Consider the following 19,116-nt stretch of genomic DNA (forward strand, 5'->3'; position numbering starts at 1 on the left):
AGCTCTCAAAAGAACTCATCATCGAAGTACAATTTCTAAGCTCTAATATTAGTTAGATTAGATTTGATTCCAAAAATTGATATCGGCCAAATCAATTTCTATTATCCTGGTCAGACCCATACTGTATAGTTTGTTTATTCTTTAATTTAGTTATATCACAATAAAAAATTTTAGATCTCAACACGTAACAATGTTGGGTTGATTTAGTCTATAAGAAGATTAGTTAACTAATATGAGATATAATGTCACTTTTAATCTAATATATTGGTGAATCTTTCTAATTATATATTATTTAACTTGTTTGTTTTGATGTTACTTTCAATTATAATTTGTCACAATCTATAAGTCTATTAAACATTAGGAACTCTCTTTCAAAATACAAGTATTCTATACACATGTTTCTTATTGTATAACACTCCTTGCTTAGGGTACCGATTGTTATAATATCAAGAAAATACAAGAACAAATGAAAACACTTTTATCAAACAAGATTATTCACAAGATAATATATAATAGATAGAAAAAAATGAAGTTTAAACTAAAAAACATTTAATGCATATATTAGACGGTCTCTGTAAACAAATACACTATTTCATTGAGTCATTTTTCGTATTCAATGTACTCATTATTTAAATATTTCTTAAATTATTGAGTCTCTTTGTCAAACTCACTTTCATAATAACCTTACTAACATAAATATCCCCAATTTTGAAATAATATCTTTAGTTCTATACTGATATTAATACTTACATTATGAATCAGATAAGTCAACTCCTTCTGTCAATGTAGAGTGTCCCAGTATTAAGTATTGGTGAAAATATTTTATATACAATTAGTTGGTCAATTAAACACGGATCTCATAGATAAGTAAAGCTACCATTAAAGTTAGTAATATTTAAAATCTAGTGTTATAACGAATTCATAATAAGGTTTTTACTAATTCTGCGACACCTTAATTAGGAAGTAGGTGATTAATTTAATATATTAGCTAGAGATGAAAAAATTAGGTGCTTAGTTTGACATAAAACACGCATTCCAACAAACCAATAATACTTTGTCTTAATAAATTCTTATTAAAATAAACAAATGAGGCATGAATACGATATGACGAATGAATTGATGCAGTGAATAATGCAGAAAGAGATTTAACAGAGGGAAACAACTGAATTGATTTCCGAAATTGTCACACCGACGATGACAAAGAAGCTGTCATAACCTCTACTGCACCATTAAATAACACAACCTGGGCTCATTCTGTTCATTCAACCTCATTTCCCTTTTTCCTTAATTATGTTTCCTGCACTGTGCAACACAGCACAGCTTCTTTTTTTTTTTTTCTCTCTCTCTCAAAAAACCCATTTAAAAAAAAAAAAACAAAAAAACCATACATAATCATTTCACTCCAAGTCTAAACCTAATTTATTCGACTCTTCAAAACAAAATTTTGAACTTGAATGAGTTATTTTATGTGTCGTTATTTAGAGTTGTTTGGATTTTGGGAGCACTAACTAGTCAAAAAACTGATGAAGGGTTCCAAAACGAGGGGAAGCCCTTTGGTTTTCCTTTGTGCCCAAAAGATGGTGAAAGTGACCATGGTCATAGATACCATAGTGTGTGTGACAAAGGTGGTCGTTGAATAGATTAATGTTCCAACTTGATGAACTAAGTTAGTTTATTGATTCATGCACCATGATAACAACACTACATACTTTCAATATCAGTTCTGTTTTGACGTACTCATACGGTACGTCCAAAATAATGAAACACTGGCGTATTCGTATATTTCCACGCTTCGAATGCTTTTTATTACTCCATCAACAGGTGCTGCAACATCTTCTTCATCATTTTTATTTTGCATATTATATATATATTTTTTTTAATTTCATTTGGTTTATATGTCTTGTCTCCTTCTATCATTTTGCTTGTTACACTTTCACTTCTTGGTATCTCTCATTCTCATCTCCACACCAAAAAGTGCATAATATTTAATGTGGCCTTTTTTCTTCTCATAATTTTGCAGTTTCTGTTGCTCTTATTCTCTTGTGCTATCTGCTCGAAACCTAGAGAAAAGGATTTGGTTGCATGGATGAATGATGTGGCGTAAGATGAGTGGCTTGCATGAGAATGAAAGGCTTAGAATAGGTTAAAATGTCAACTTTGTTACAAGAAATTAAAAACCTGCACTATTCTCCACCTACATTGTGTATAAACTTTAGTTTGCATTGTAAAGATTAAAGAATGTGAGATAAGATAGTGATAAATAGCCTTATTTTTGTTGCATGCATATCGAAGTTGAGCATTACTAGATATAAAAGAAGCAAAGATTAGCTGTTGAAGTTAAGTTCTTGGAGCTACTAGATAATTGAACAGTACTAAGAATTTTTTTATAGGAAAGGTAATTATAAAATACGATAGTAGGTAATAACTCTGGGACCAAAAAAAACGGATTATAGCTGTGAAAAAACCAGGGCTATGATGAGTAAGGGAATTTAAAATTTTCTGCAAGAAAATCCAGGATGTGATGCTCTCTATAGCTATGTTGGTGCTGTCATGGAAGGAATTCATTAAGAAGTGAGAAGATTTTTGAACGGTTGTTTTTCTGTATTGATGATTTTATGTTATATTTGTGTTCTTTAAATGTTTTGCACGTACAGTACCTGTATAGGTTGATGAAGCGTTGCTTTATATAAGAAGATAGTTGGAGAGTTAAGTTTTGTGGCGACGAGTATTGTTTTTGTGGGCTTGAGGACAATGAATGAATAACAAAATACTAATTACTCTTCAAAGGGAGACAAATGTAGGTAAAATATCTGATCCCAACTTAACTCCATCACCCAACTTCTTCAGCTTATTAAAGCTCTTTCCTCTCCTTTATATATATATTCTTCCTATTTCCATCTCAAAACATCTTCCACAAACCATTCTTCTAACTATATAAAAAATAATAAAAACCATAAAAAGCTAGGCATACCTAGAAGATAGGTAGAGAGTGGTCCTCTGTGTGCATGCCTGATGAACAACTCCATACACACATTTGAAGCTATAGCTACTTATGCAGAAGAGATTTGAAAGTATTAATTAAAGTGTTGGCTTACGACATAGTTTGGGTTTGATGATGTTTGCGTGGTCCTGAACAAGCGTTGATGATATTGTAAATGCATGTGAACTTTGTTCACTGAGGGAAAAATTTGTCACTATATGTAACCCTAAGAAATAGTTTTGAAAGATTGAAACAGAAGCAAAAGGTAACTACTATCTGTGACTCTACGCAAACGGCGCCGAACATATGGCCATGGACCATTGCGTGGGTGGGTACTTTTTCTTAGCTTCACCTCATAACACACTGCATAGAGATTCTATAGCTATACAAGAGCTTGCTTCCTCTCATATATACATGATTCTACACAGAGTTCTAATAATCAAAGACTAATGTTATGAAACAATGACAAAAATAGGTAGAAAAAGAAGCTACACACATGTTCTTACTATTTTGCCTTTTGCAGTATGACATGAGAAACGAGAAACCTAATAATTGTAGTATAAAAAATTCTTCTCCACCATCACACTATGTATATCTGTTTGTTTCTGTGGATTCACCCAAAACACGGGTTATCTTATCAGTTTCAGATTCAATTTATTTTCCTGTTGCTTCCATCTCATTCTCTGCTCAACCAATGCAACTCTTTTCTTACTTAACACTTGCTTCGTCTGTATTATTCGTTTGTCTGAATTTATTTTTAACAAAATATTCGAAAGGAATCAATCATAAACTACGTATACATTGTCAAAAAGTTGTTTAAAAGAATTCTTAAAGAAACTTTTTCCTATCTATTATTTAAATAGGATCATGATATTTTAAAAACTTTTTTTAACAACTTTTTTACAACATGACACGTGTCACCATTTTATTGGCATATTTAAATTCATTTTCGAAAAAGTATTTGAAACAGACTAATCACAAACTATCACAATACCACATATGTGTTGTCAAAAAATAGTCGTTAAAATAATTTTTTCAATTCAAATATGATACTACTCCCCTAAGAAATAAATTTCTTATATACTTTAAAAATAAAAACGAATAAATAAATACAGTAAAATGATTTTATAAGTAAAAATTAACTTTTTCATAAATTAAAAATAAAAATTTAAAGAAATTACAAAAATAACTTGTATAAACTAAAATGAAACATAAACTAATTTTTAGCTTGTTAGTTTTTTCTCTCTTAAAATACTTTTAAACAAATTTGTCTAATTATACCTTTTCATTTATTGTTAAAAAAAGTTAAGTATTTCTTTAGTAAACATATGGATTTAAACATATTATAAGTAAGTATTATAATTAGCTTATTATTTTTAAAGTTAAATATGTCTTTATCGTTAATGTGAAATTACAATTTCTTTGTATATTTAAAAAATTATATTTTGGTCTTCATATTTTAAAAATGAGTGAGTATAATCCTCTTAATCTAAATGTGTTAAAGTCTTTTTTATGTGTTGGACTAGTTAAAATGTATCATGTATCATATGGTGTGAATAATTAAAATATCATTTCAAAATATTATTTAACCAGTTAACAAAATTTACCACACAATTTGATTAAAAATATTATATTTATTTATTTTTAAAATTTAAAAAACAAATTATATCAAAGTTTAATATGAAAATGAATTTCAAATTAATACTAAAGTTTAAAAATTAAAATCATATTCAACATTTTCTTTAATAATAAATGTAATGTTTTAAACTAACATATGCTTAATGGGAAGAACGGATATCGCTTATTTTATATTTCCTGTAGCATAATACTTCCTCCCTTCTCTTCTTAAAAGTTGTTTAAGATTTAAAAAAAAAAAGTATTCATAGGTTTTTAAAATCTAAGAAAATATTATTTTTTTTAGCTTATCTTTTTCATTGTATGTGAATTAACAATATAAGTGATAAAAAATAATTAATTTTATTTTGAAATTTAAAATCAAAAGTAAAAAAAAAGTTATTTTTCAAAAACACTGCATTAAAATATCGTTTTTCTTAAATTAATTTTTTAAGGATATCTTATGAAAGATAAATAATAAGTTTATTTTATATAGAACTCAGACACAAGTCAAGTCAGTAAATATCATGTATCAATAATTTAAAAAAAAAAATGATATATATAACTGATATTACAAGTATAATTACATTTTGCTACTTTAAAACGCCTAGAGTAAACTTTTAAGTCATACAATTTTTTTGAAAAGTTGTAGGGCATTTATAAAACCTATTGTGTTTGGTTAATCCTTAAATTTAGCAATTATTACTCCTTAAATCTAGGAAATGCATGAAGTTTATTTAAGGTGAAGCTTGTTTAACACAATCACTTTGATCTAAAATTTAAGCCTTTTAAAACATGCTCTTAAATAAAACTAAAATAATTAAACAAAAAAAAAAGGGTGGAATTCGTTTAGACGTTTTGAACTTTATCGTATAAAAACCCACCTGTTTAACTCTTATATGGACATAAAATTTCAAGAACTTAAGATACATTAAACTTGAATAATTTTTATTTTAAATATTTTATTTAAACAAAAAAATATATATTTATTACACTTTTTAATTTAAACAAATAATTTTAAATATTAAAGAGTATTTAAAAATTTAATTTAATCATTCAAAATATTAATAATATTTTCACCCAAAATTATTTGTAGCTGATCTCGATTGCAATTATTTCAACTCACATCTATCAAAATTATTTTTTTCAAAGTTGTTGGTAAAAGTCAACTTTTTGATCGATCAAAAATTATCAAATAACGTCTCAAATTTCGTAAAACACATTTTTCAAGCTATAAATTCACATGTCCAAACATTTATTATAAATTATAGTTTTTATATAAATAAATCTAATTGAGCAAGTTTTTCATCTTAAATCAGTAAAAATAATCAAAATCGTGCCAAGAAATCACAAGGACAATATTAAGTCAAATTTGAGTTAATGGAATAGTATAAAAGGAGCAAGACAAATTTAGGGAAAATATGAAGGACCAAAAATAATTTAAGATCGATTTAGAAACACACCAGAGTAAGACATTTTCGTTTATTATTTTATCAGAACTTAAGTATTTGTAGTAAGGTAAAACAAATCACTACTAAGAGAATGGGTATATTATTTACTTGTGAATTGTGGTAAAGGTAAGTGGGAATTTAAATAGTGAAACATCAGTTCTGCTTCTTAACATTGCACTTAATAAGATACACCTAAATTTTCCAAGTGTATAAAAATTTGTGTCAATACCTGATCGAAGGCACAATAATATGAGGAGAGGAAAATCTACTACAGCATCACAATTAAGTTCCAGACAGAACAGACCAGCCAAAGCAAGTGTTAGCGAAGTTTGTTTTCCTGTTCCTGTATTCATCTCATCTGACAAAGGCAGAAAGCATAGAGTGGACAGACACAGAAACGGTGATTACATAAAAACTATAGAATGGGTAAAATGTGTTTTTATCCCGGTAGAATTTCTAAAATTCAGTTTTAGTTTCTCTAAATTTTTTGTCAGTTTTTTCTCCCTCTAATTTTGAAATACACCTTTCTTTCCTCCAAATGCTATCTAAGCTAACTTTTTTTCGTCCATAAAGCGTTATTTAAATCATTTGGAGAACTAATAATGTGCATTTTAAAACCAGAGAAACTAACAAAAGAATTAAGAAGAACTAAAATTAAACTTCAAAAATTTTAGACAGACTGAATATATATTTGACCCCTTCGTACCGTGCATACCAACTACCAAAAATTTTAAAAATAAATTCCTACTGTGTGGTTATTTCAGAATTCCGCTTCTGGTGCGCTCTCTCAAATGACTAGGTATAATAAATACAGAATCTACACAAAGCCCACCTTTAGAGTGTGTACAGTCAATCTGTTTCATGGAGAATCTTACTTTGGTTGTAGGTTCTGATCCCCTGACAATAAACTCACCCACCTTGTAATCTACCCAATGTCCGCACTTTTGGTTGCCGTGTGCATCATCAGGTTCAGCTTCATGCAGGCAGCACTCGAATGAAGCTCGCTGACCATCCATGGTTGACAACTCAAATTTCACTGGTTTTATGTCCCAGCCATGGGTGTGTTCATAGTTGCGCACACGTCGCCCAAGCCTCTTTGAAAATCGTCCAAGGTGAAGCCTAAAGGATAGAGTATAAATATCAGCAGGAAATGGGAAGCTGACCTCCCCGTCCACTTCAAACCACCATATTTGCTGCAAATATGCTACAGTGTTGAACCTGAAATAAACAAACAGCAGAACTGTAATGCAATCCTCAGAAAAAGGAGCTGACAGATTAAACAAAGCAGCTTCAGTATCAGGATTAAGAGTGCTACAATTTGCAGAAAGCACAAATAAGCAGAAAGTTGACATAATGTAACCAGAAGTACATTAAGAATTACACGTCCAATTATTCATGTCTAGTAACAGGTTCTGCAGACCAACCAAAACCACCTATTCATGTTTTATTCCTAGGTCGGGTCAGTTTGGTTGAATTAGGTTGACTATTTTATGGATCAGTACGCTCAAGGCTACAAAATAAGATCAACCAATCTAAGCTGAACCAAATTGCAAAACATGATTGAAAGTTAAAACGTTATTCCTAGACACATATAACTAAGGTAGAATCGCACTCCTCTCCTTAAAAAATTAACGAGTTATGTTTTCTATTTTAATGTGAACAGGCATTTAAAGAACAACTTTTCCCGTGTATGACTCATGGCATAATTGCCAGGCAGTTTTGAATGTTTTACTATTATCTTTGGCACCTTCTGTGTTTTTTGGGTAAAATCATAACAAAAAAAAAGTTAGAGCATTCAATACTTCGTTTCATTATCTAGCATGTAAAATTGATAATGGGGTTGAAATTAATTGTCAGTATTCATAGGAGGATTGTTCGTAGTTGTTCATCATCACTAAAGGTCTGTTCTTATTAAAATAGACTAATCTTAGAATTTGAGCTAAGTACTTAACCCTCAAAATCAATTGTAAGGTAGGGACTAAGTCAACTTTACAAGCACAACATCCGTTATAACTGCAGTTGATATAGGATTTCAACCAGCTTAGAGCCAACATCCCATTGGTTGTATACTTTGATGTTTCACTAAACATTTCTAATAGGCCGCAATAAGACAGCTTAGAAGTAACTGCAATCAAGGCAGGCTAGGGATGATCACAATGAAGACTGACTTCAAAAAACTAAATCACAAAAATTATTGTGTAGGTGACAGGAGTGTAATTTTTAATTTAGAGGTGAGAATAATGCTCTTCATCTCTCAAGAAGCATAGTTCAACCAATTAGAATAGCAAATTCATGCTCTTCATTCACTTTTAATACATGCACAAGTAAATAGACAAGTCTAATGTGAAAATATGAAAAATGCTTTCACACAAAGCGCTCTCTCCAACCAAAATACATACATACATACATACATATATATGTGTGTGTGTGTGTTGGACCAAGATATTTTGCTCTTCAGAGGAGGAAATTTAGCTGAGGATACCTCTGCTTACTTGCCTGGACAATACAATATAGTAGTAGGGCTACCAAGTAGTACATACTCTATACCATAGTTAATATTTGGGTCATACAAGAATACAAACCAATTAAATCATTTAACATCACGGGGTCATTTGATGTGGGTGGCAGGTATTCCCTCCTGCTCCTGCCTTGGGCTGGAGGGGGCTACTCTAGATTGATCATTTGATCCAATTAGTATTTTCATAAAATCTTGAAAATTTGTACATATTTAAATTCAAAAATTGAACATGTAGCACCTAAAAATTAAACACTCACGTTACTAATAAGGTTTGCAACTTCTAGAAGATGTACTGGACAGAAAGGCCACATAGCTTATGGAATGTTAAACCAAAACCAATACAAAAATAAACAAGCTTATATTTGAATTTAATGAACATGGCAATAGTCTAAGATAAGATTTTAATATATTCTAGACACCAAAACATTGTGATATTCTAGCCTCATTGATGATCATCTACATTACTGGTCAATACACTAAGATAAGATGTAAAGATATTAACTTGATTGGAAGAAAAGCCATATCTAGAAATGCCCAGAAATATCCATCCACAATGGTTATTTTAGGACATTGGAAAGCACGTACTCTTCAAATTAATCAGAGGGGTATTTCCCAATGAACACTTAGGCAGCCAAGTGCTAGCAAACGCAAAAGCTTAACTTTGAAAACCAAATAATACAACTTAATAAGGAAAATAACATGATCTGTATGTATGTATGCTGTTGATGACTTCCGTACAAACTAAAGTGATACAAAATCACTGACTTCCCATTCCTTTACTAAGAGTACAGGTAAGTTACTGTTCCTTCCTATTCACCTTTACCCAAAAATGAAATAGCATACATAGTTGATCTAAGGGTCGCATAAAAAGGTAAAAATGTCTAACACCTACCACCAAATTACCCCCATTCACCGAATAATGTTGGAAAAGCAAAACAATAATCATATCGTTGCTTATTATGATAACAAAACACATTTTGACTTACAACTTCAGTTCAGCATTCTGAACAAGGCCACCTTTAACATACATTCGATGGTTGATATAGGCATGTAAAATATTATAACAACAAAGCAAACACGATATTTTTTCTATTAGATCAATGAATTTGCATCACTGGAAGTTAAAATAATGAATCAAAATAGCACCAGTGCCATACCATCCATCATCACCTATTTTCCAGCCTTCAACCACAACCATTAGCATCACCTTGTCATGCAAGGATCAACTCCAACAACCACTACATCCTCTAAGCATTTTCTTTTTCTCTGCTACAGTCGTTGTGTCCTCTATGCACTTTTACTCTCTGGCATTCATCATGCCACCTGACCATTTTTAACAAGCTTAACTCGTGTGATAATGTGTTGACAGAATGTGTTGAAGATTGATTGTCACTTAGATAAGGAGAAAGTCATGCCCGTGAAATACCTATTAGATTTGTTATAATTTACTTTGTTAGCTTCGGCGACCAAATAACTGACTTGTTTACTAAGTCTCTGAAGGAGGCATGTGCTGACGACATTTGTAGCAAGCTTGTCTTGTATGATACATATGCTCTAACTTGAGGGGAGTGTTAGAGATATGATTTGATTGTATTAAATAAGGAGACATGATATTAATTGATAGGGAAATATCTGACCAAATATTTCTCATTATTAGATACTGATTTTGTTCTTTATTATCGTACCTCTTCTTATTTATAAATAAGAATATTCATGTGTGTCATTCAATAAACAAAATTCATTTTATTCCTTCTGGGTTTCTCTCTTCGTGGTAACATCGTCGGGAACCTGTTCGTCACTAATCCTTTCAACAACAGGTTAGTTAGTTAATTAATTATAGTCAGATAGGAGTTGCTTATAGATAAGAGGAATCGAGATAGAAAAGAGTTATCTTTGGGTTGGGGAAGTCTTTGGGAGAGATCCAGGTTTCTCGAATACCTAGAGTGAACATTGTTTTCCATCAATCAATAACATTTTCGTCTACAGTCTGACCCAGTTTCTATCACTTTTCAATCCTCTTGTTTTTGTCCAAACCCGGTCCAACAACCATGCACAAACTAAAACATGTTTTCTTCTAGTACATGTCCCATTGAAGCCTCACAGAAGCGTACAAACAACATTCAATAATCCAGAGAAGCATTCCGTCTTGCTGCATGCTCAGTAGAAGCATGTATAGCATGGGTTTTTAAAACTCCAACCTCAAATAGCAGCAGAAATATGATTTCTCTACAGTTGCCCCAAGTTCTCACATCATTTTAAGACCAAAATAGACACTGTCATAAATCAAAGTCACGCACAACTAACCTAACCGTACATCACCACAACTCACAACAAAACATAATTTAAGAAAAAATGCAGGTTCTGAGAATCTAACCTAGATTCTTCAGTAGGAACCCAAGTCCAGTATCTACGGTCATCAATTCCAGTAATAGACATCGCCTTCGCCGAAATTGACATGCAAACCCTTCCCGTGACCCTGTCCAGCCACACTTCCTGCAAAACCATAATCCGTCAACTAATCTCCAACGATCAATCAGGCAACTCAGTGACACAAAAAAAAAGCGCGCCGCACTTTGTTGCCGTCGTCGAACGGCACTGGCCGAGAGAGCAGCGCGAAAATGTCCTTCTTGGAGAGATTCCGGTACCTCTCGGGAGGCATCAAATCGAGCAGATCTTGGTAGTTGGTAGGCAGCTTCGTTTGCCAGACGGAATCGGCAGAGGCAGCGCCGCGAAAAGAGCGGTTGAGGCGCGCTAGGTTGCATATCTCCGGCGGAGTGAGGTGGAGGAAAACGCGGGCGACGCAATTCTCCGGGATGTCGCCGAGGCCCGGAGCAGCGGCCGAACCGTTGCTTCCTAGGTTCGACAGCGAGGCCCCCATTCCCTCCCGATCACCCGTTCTTTCCTTTCATTCAAACCTGGCCGAAGAACGGAAGAGACAATGGCAGAGTGAGTGCGGAATTATAGAATTGAATTGAAGTGAAAGGTGAGTTGGAGAATTACCTTGGAAATAGGAATTATGGGATTTCTATGTTTGGGTTCTGATGAGAATTTTCCCTCACGGGTTCAGATTCGATACAATACAATCTCTGTTTCCCCTCCACCACTTCTTTAATTCTCCATACCAATTTTACTACACAATAAATAAACAAAACAAAAACATTTAATTCTTAATTATAAATATTTAAACTATATTTAGAATTAATCGTATTACTTAATTACAGCTTTTGTTCACCCAAGTATTTTATACATCAATTATATACCAATTCATGCTTTAACAGTAATTGATCACTCGGCTACTGGTTAAAGAAATAGTATTAATTACTCAATAAATTCGATTACATTCTTTTTATCTTTGATTTTGAAATAAGTTTAAAATTAATAAAATCTTAATTTCGATTCAATTTCAACCCTTTTTTTTTAATGGATATTTACATTAAGAATGATCACGTTGAACAGACCTAAATACCAGTGGAACACTTCACCCATTCCTCACACGGTTCTACAGTACAAGTTAGTTTATCAATAACAATAAATTAAGAATTAAAGAAAGTGTTTTTCACGTTCACTTTTTCAACTCGTAAAATTGAGAATAAACTTCCACGGTTTATTTCACAACTTAAAGAAACTAATACATATCATTTTTCAGTATATTAGGGTAAGTTGATCACTTTAAACTTTATTTCTTTTTACTAAATATTTAAATTCAAAATTTTATATTATTTCTTTAATTTTATTTTCATCAATAAATATATTTTTTGTTTTTGACCTAAGGGATGAGGCATTAGGTTGATGAACCAATATTATGGTTAAGAGATATATTATATCGTTGACTATCTTTTCCTTATTCCATATTACTATTCTGTATTAATTTTAAATTAAAGTTATTAATACTATAAATAATGGATCCATTACATTAAAGTTTAAATATTTGAGAAGCAAGTTCTATGAACATGTTATAATTTTGAGAATGATAATTTTAAACGTAATAGAATAAACGTTTTAATATTAATTTGATTTTTATTTTCCTGAAATTTCCTCGATATTCAGTTATAATAAATTTCTTTTCAATTTCATCATAATTTTCGTGAATGTTTTTAAATTTAATCTTTTTTAATATAGTTTATATAATTAATAGACAAAGTTGATCTCATATTTTTTTTTTAATTTTTTAAAAAATGTTCTCATGTCAATCTAGCATTATGTCATGTGATAACAATAGTATTATGTATTATCGTAGTGTTACGTATTAATATCTTATATTCAATTTTAATTTAGTCGATTAATTTTATTCAGTTCAATCTTAATTTTAATTTTTTTAACGAAACAATTTTATTTTAGATAAATTTAACTTTTATATAAATATCATACTAGTATTTTTATTAAAATTCACATTTTTATTAAATATTTTTAATTTAAGATTAGAGTTAATTTAAAAGTAGAATGAAAATTTTAGAATTAAAACCAACACCATTTGTTTTAAATTTTAAGAGGTTCAAAATCATATAAAATATTAAAAATTAAACCACTATTAAATAAAAATGTCATGTAACATTGTATTAATCGATTATAAAATAAAATTGCAAAATTTATATATATTTTTATCTTTTGTAAAAATTACAATTTTTATTTTTTTCTTTGTTTCTTATCATAATAATAATAACAATAATTACAATGATTAATTTTAGTTCATATTTAATATTTTATGTGATTTTTAACATCTTAACATTTTAAACTAATAGTTTTGGTCCTTTCTCTTAAAATTTTTGTTTTAATTTTAAATCAATTGTAACGATAAATAAAAAATATTTAATAAAAGTATGAATTTAAATTAATATAAAAATTAAATTTGGTTTTAATTAGAGAGAAATCAAATTGATCTTTAAGAAAAATAAGACTGGATTAAATAAAAATAAGAAATAAAATTGAATATAAGATATTAACACATTATTATATTTATATGACACTGATGTTGTTCCGTGACGATAATGAATTAGTAAAAGTACATTTGTTAAATTAAAAAAAAAATCACAAACTAACAGGTCGCATACATTGTTCACTATTACATAATTTTCAAACGATTTTTAAAAAAATGATTAAATTAAATAAATTGACAAAAATTAGATTCTAATAAAAAAAATAGGACTGAACAAACTCAATTAAAATAAGAATCGAATTAATATTAAAAATTAACTTAAATAATAAATTAAATATGCAAAAATAATCAAGCATGTATCTTGAAAATTATTTTATCTAATGAAATTGAATATTCCATTCTTGAAAATACAATATAATGATTGAACAAAATAACAACAACAAAAAATTAGTATAATTAAGGTTATGATGAAGGAATAAATTAAATGAAATTTAAGTAAATCTAGTGAATACTAAATAAATTAAATAGTCGAGAAAATGAAACAAAATTAAGGGTTAATACGGAAGATAAGTTTTTAATATACTAAGAGTTGATACTGTTAAACACATGAAATTAAGAATTAGACTTTTTCATGTGAAAATTACACAATATATAAAAATATTAAATGAGTGAAAATAATGAAATATATATTAAAGTCTATTTTATTTAAGGAAAGTAATATTTGTATTCTTTTACATGTGACATACCATTTGAGTGAATAATCAAATGAGATGTAATCAAAGTTATAATAAGAAGAAAAATATATAATGAAAATGAGTGAATAATAAATTGTAAATATTAATATGACATAATAATTAAAAGACACAATGAATTATAATATAACAAAAGGATTAAAACTAAAACGAAAGCTAAAGTGATGAACTTAGACTATTTTAGTAATCTAAAATAAGAGCAAGCATACCTATACCTATAATATTCGAAGATTCCAACATAAAAAAATGCGATAGATTAAGACAATACTTAAATATATAAAGTTTATTTCCATATCTTAAAACTTTTCGTCAAAAATGTATCAATATAAAACTACTATGTTTAAAAATATTTCTAAATATAAAAATATTACATGAAATTTTTGTGTCACAAATGTAAAAAAAATAAACTACTATATTAGATTCTTTAAAAACTATATATCAAACTCATTTTTCATCCATGACAATGTAGTGGTATTATTATAAATAAGTGTCTTCAGGGTTAAAAATTCAATATAAGTTGAAATTCTCGATTTGATTAAAAGTTAATAAGATAAATATCATATAAGTATAAAAATCTTTAAATCATCTTAAATTTATAAAAAGGCAATAAAGTTGTGTTTAAAACTGAAAATAATTTATATTTTAGGATGACCAAACTGATTCAAACAAAGAAGACTATATAATTTTATAAATCAAAATTAAAATAAATCTTTCTTTTACTAGATGAAAATGTAGTTGTAATATTACTCTTATATTTATTATTATTGTCATTTCTCTTCCATCTTTTTAACTTTTTACTCCTGAATGCTTGCACATCAAAGATGATTTTTTTTATCCTAGTAAAGAAAAACTGTGAATTTGATATATTCAAAAGAAAATATTATTTTAACAATTTTTTTATAATTTTTTATAATAACTCGTGATGCGTTTCAAATATAAAAAAAATAATATACATCGTTAAAAACGAAAATTATATGATGATCCATTATAAAGAAACTTGCCAATTGGAATTAATAAAGAAGAAAAGATAGCAATTGGATAAACTGAGAACCACAAAACCAGCGGCACCGTGTCGTGGTGCGCAACGGTGCTGTTATTCGACCACGAATCTTAAAAAAAACAAGTTGAAAACTCAAGCTAGAGAGAGATATACATTTTTTAATAAAAAAAATATTTTTAACAACTCTTTTTTCACAACCTTTTTACAATGCATACCTGACAATTTGTGATTGGTTCGTTTAAAATACTTTTTTAAAATAAATTTAAATATATCAATAAAATAGTAACACGTGTCTTGTTATAAAAAAAAGTTGTTAAAAAAAAGTTGCTATGATTGTCTTTTTTTAATGCTAGAGGAAATAATATTTATATATGATGTATATATACACATTTTCTAAGCTTTTTCCCCCACTAGTAAAGTTATAAATTACTTTTTAAAGTTGCATTAGTAACAATGTTTAGTCTTTATATATTCAGAACCTTCCGTTAACTTTATAACAAATATTAATTACTTTAATATTTTTATGGAATGATATAAAAAATATATTCTTATCTTAATTTCCTATTAATTGACAATGTTTTTTTTTTGTATACTTATATATTAAACTCTGGAACTAATTTGAAAAATTGTATAACCAAACATGAGAATTTGAAATTTTATGTTAACTTCTAATTTCGGGAAGGGTTGTAGACTTAATAACACATTTAGATTTTTAACTATTATAATGGAATAATTTTGGTCTTTTAGACTTTAATTAAACCATTTTTAATCTTTCACCTATCATAAGATTGTTCAGTTTAGATTGTTTAGAATTTTTTCTATTAAATATTGAATAAATTTTATTGTCACCTAAATGATACCAGGATTGATGTCTTGCTTGATAAAGTTTAAATATATTTTTTTATCATTTATAACTATAATGTAAAAAAAAATATAATTAAATTATATCAATAGGTATAAATTATAAAGTTAATAATATTATCAAAGGAATAGTTTCATGTTTTTGTGAGCAAATATATATTACATTATAAACTTAATGAGAAAAAAGCAAAAAGGAAAAATAATTAAACTAAAATAAATGATTGAAGATGTTATTCATTGTGATGACAGAAGAAAAAGTATTTATAAAGTAAAATTGAGAAAAATAATGTTTGAGAGTTGTGTTAGATCTCTGAGTAGACTAATAATAAGCAAAAGCACTTATGCAGCCCATTTGGCACAAAACCTGTGGGTTATGTTTTTCAAAGCAGAAACAAAACCATGGGCAGTTTTCTCTCACTGCTGTAGCATAACCAGCTGCTTCACCCTTTGTATTTTATCTCTATTATCTTATTACCATATGCTACATGCTATAATCTATATATCCATCATTCTCTTTCTTCCTTCTACCCACCCATGCTTCTGCATAATCATCTTTCCTACAATATCATCTCAGCCCTTTTTCCTTTTTCCTTTTCCTCTTCACCATTGACTTCTCCATAGTCTTTCAAAATGCTCAGGAAAAATAACATGCACCAGGTCTTCGTCGAACCACATTTCATCTCATTTTCCACACGCCAAGCGACTTATTGGTAAGGTGATGAACGATGTTAATTACACTACGTCGATCTAACTATTTCTCAAAACCTGAGTCCTTTAGTCAAATTGCCTTTCACCCCTTTTGAATTTTGAATTGTTCTAACTCCAATTTCATTGTGAATTTCCACAAATATTAAGTGGGATTGGTGATTTTCGTAAATATCGGCGAAGTGTGTATATATTGAGGAGTTGATGGAACCCAATGCATTAGGGGGTGGAATATTTCCTAACATAAGTAGTGGTTTGATAGGAGTAGAAAACCTTCAAAACCAGCAAAACCCTCCACACCCTTTGCACCACCCCCAAATGGTTTCCTATGCTTCTCACCATGACACTGACACACATCAGCAACACCCACCTCAATCAATCAAACATGGCTACAACTATTCCGCGGGGAAAACCAACAAGTTACAAATCACACTCAGTGATGAAGATGAGCCCGGGTTCACGGCAGAAGACTCCGGTGATCCCAAGAGAAAAATGTCTCCATGGCATAGAATGAAGTGGACTGACACCATGGTAAGGCTCTTAATAATGGCTGTTTATTACATTGGAGACGAGGCTGGTTCAGAAGGCGCTGATCCCACTAAGAAGAAAGCCACGGGGTTGCTGCAGAAGAAAGGGAAATGGAAATCGGTGTCAAGGGGCATGATGGAAAAGGGGTACTATGTGTCTCCCCAACAATGCGAAGACAAATTCAACGACTTGAACAAGAGGTACAAGAGGGTCAACGACATTCTGGGCAAGGGCACAGCTTGTCGGGTGGTGGAGAACCAAACATTGTTGGACACCATGGATCTGTCCCCAAAAATGAAGGAGGAAGTTCGAAAACTGCTCAACTCCAAGCACTTGTTCTTCAGGGAAATGTGTACCTACCACAACAGTTGTGGCCACAACAACAACTGTGGCACTTCGAACGTGCAACAATCAAGTGAGGCTCAACCACAACATCAGCATCAACATCAACAGCAGCGGTGTTTGCATTCATCGGAGAACGGGGTGGGGGGTCTGAGAATGTTGAAAGAGGATGAGGACGAGGATATTGAGGAGGAGGATTCGGAGGATTTTTCTGATGAGGAGGAAGAGGAATCGGGAGAAGGAGCGTCAAGGGGTATGGATGAGGATGAGAATGATGTGATGAGGAAGAGAGCGAGAAAAGGAGGGTTTGGTGGGTTGTCATCATCATCATCGATATCATCACAGGCGATGATGCAGCAATTGAATGGGGAAGTGAGCGGTGTGTTGCAAGATGTGGGGAAGAGTGCATGGGAGAAAAAGCATTGGATGAAGAAGAGGGTGGTGCAGTTGGAGGAGCAGCAGGTGAGTTATCAAATGCAGGCGTTTGAATTGGAAAAGCAACGGTTGAAGTGGGCGAGGTTTAGCAGCAAGAAGGAGAGGGAAATGGAGAGAGATAAGCTTCAGAATGAACGGAGGAGGCTGGAAATAGAGAGAATGGTCTTGCTAATTCGCCAGAAGGAGCTTGAATTGGTTAATGTTCATCAACAGCATCAGCATCAGCAGCAGCATTCTTCTACCTAGAATTGATAAAATTACTGTGTAAATTTTATGTATGGTAGTTGAAATTAGTATAAGAGCATATGTAGACTTGGAGATTCTTCATTTTCTGTGGTAATCATTCCAAGTAATTTCGAAACATGTAGTATGCTTGCTTGTTTGTAGACAATTTTTGCATTCTTGTTTTTCTGTTTTGAATAAAGTTTCCACTCACATCTGAGTTTTGAGGGAGAAAATTAAACTTCTATAAACTGAAGTTGTTCATTGAAAAAAAAAAAAAAAGAAATGGGAAGAGAAGGAGAAAGCAACGTGTTATTAAGCATTCTGCCAGTTATGGCTCATGTGCTTGAAAAAAAAGTTTTAAAAATAAAAAGAAAATGAATTGAACTATGACACACGCCCGGTGGGACTCGAACCCACAATCGCTTGATTAGAAGTCAAGCGCCTTATCCATTAGGCCACGAGCGCTTATTGGTATAACAATTGGATTGCTGTAAATTAATAATTATGAATTTAACTTTCACCAATGCAACAGTTTAACGATTCAGATATTCTTCAGGCTAATGTTTTTTAAATTGAATCATTAAATGTTTAAAGATAGTAATTCATAACTTAAAACATATTGTCCCTCGTCAAAAGCAATGATTTTGCACATTTGAGAATATTGCACAATGTATTATTAAGATGAAAACCAACGTAAATTCTAGGTAGATGAAAATTTAAATTAATACCAAATGTCTTCTAAGATTAAAAAGTACATAATAAAGGTAGGTCTGGAATAACTACGAGATTAAATTATTTCGATAATCAATTATGAATAGATTTTGTTTGTATG

At 30.4% G+C, this 19,116-nt stretch overlaps 2 protein-coding genes and 1 non-coding gene across 5 annotated transcripts; 1 reads left to right on the forward strand and 2 right to left on the reverse strand.

Moving 5' to 3' along the window:
- Positions 1-6,129: 6,129 nt before the first annotated feature.
- LOC106757970 (F-box protein PP2-A15) lies at positions 6,130-11,668 on the reverse strand. Of its 3 annotated transcripts, XM_014640841.2 has the most exons (4): positions 11,564-11,668; positions 11,136-11,478; positions 10,938-11,056; positions 6,130-7,263 (listed from the first exon to the last, which is right to left on the reverse strand). In XM_014640841.2, the coding sequence occupies exons 2-4, from the start codon at positions 11,439-11,441 to the stop codon at positions 6,801-6,803; spliced, it is 888 nt and encodes a 295-aa protein (XP_014496327.1). In that variant the 5' UTR covers positions 11,442-11,478; positions 11,564-11,668; the 3' UTR covers positions 6,130-6,800. The 3 variants fall into 3 exon arrangements, with proteins under 3 accessions (XP_014496327.1, XP_022634972.1, XP_022634973.1); XM_022779251.1 differs by lacking the exon at positions 11,564-11,668 and having other exon boundaries at positions 11,136-11,556; XM_022779252.1 differs by lacking the exon at positions 11,564-11,668 and having other exon boundaries at positions 11,209-11,479.
- A 4,888-nt stretch (positions 11,669-16,556) lies between these two features.
- Positions 16,557-18,532, forward strand: LOC106757480. Its single transcript, XM_014640153.2, has one exon. It carries the CDS (start codon positions 16,959-16,961, stop codon positions 18,303-18,305), a length of 1,347 nt encoding a protein of 448 aa, XP_014495639.1. The 5' UTR covers positions 16,557-16,958; the 3' UTR covers positions 18,306-18,532.
- Positions 18,533-18,676: 144 nt separating this feature from the next.
- Positions 18,677-18,749, reverse strand: TRNAR-UCU. The gene has a single exon. It is a non-coding gene; the product is annotated as a tRNA-Arg (tRNA).
- Positions 18,750-19,116: the final 367 nt, after the last annotated feature.

Source organism: Vigna radiata, chromosome 3 (genome assembly GCF_000741045.1).
Source record: "Vigna radiata var. radiata cultivar VC1973A chromosome 3, Vradiata_ver6, whole genome shotgun sequence".
NCBI lineage: Eukaryota > Viridiplantae > Streptophyta > Magnoliopsida > Fabales > Fabaceae > Vigna > Vigna radiata.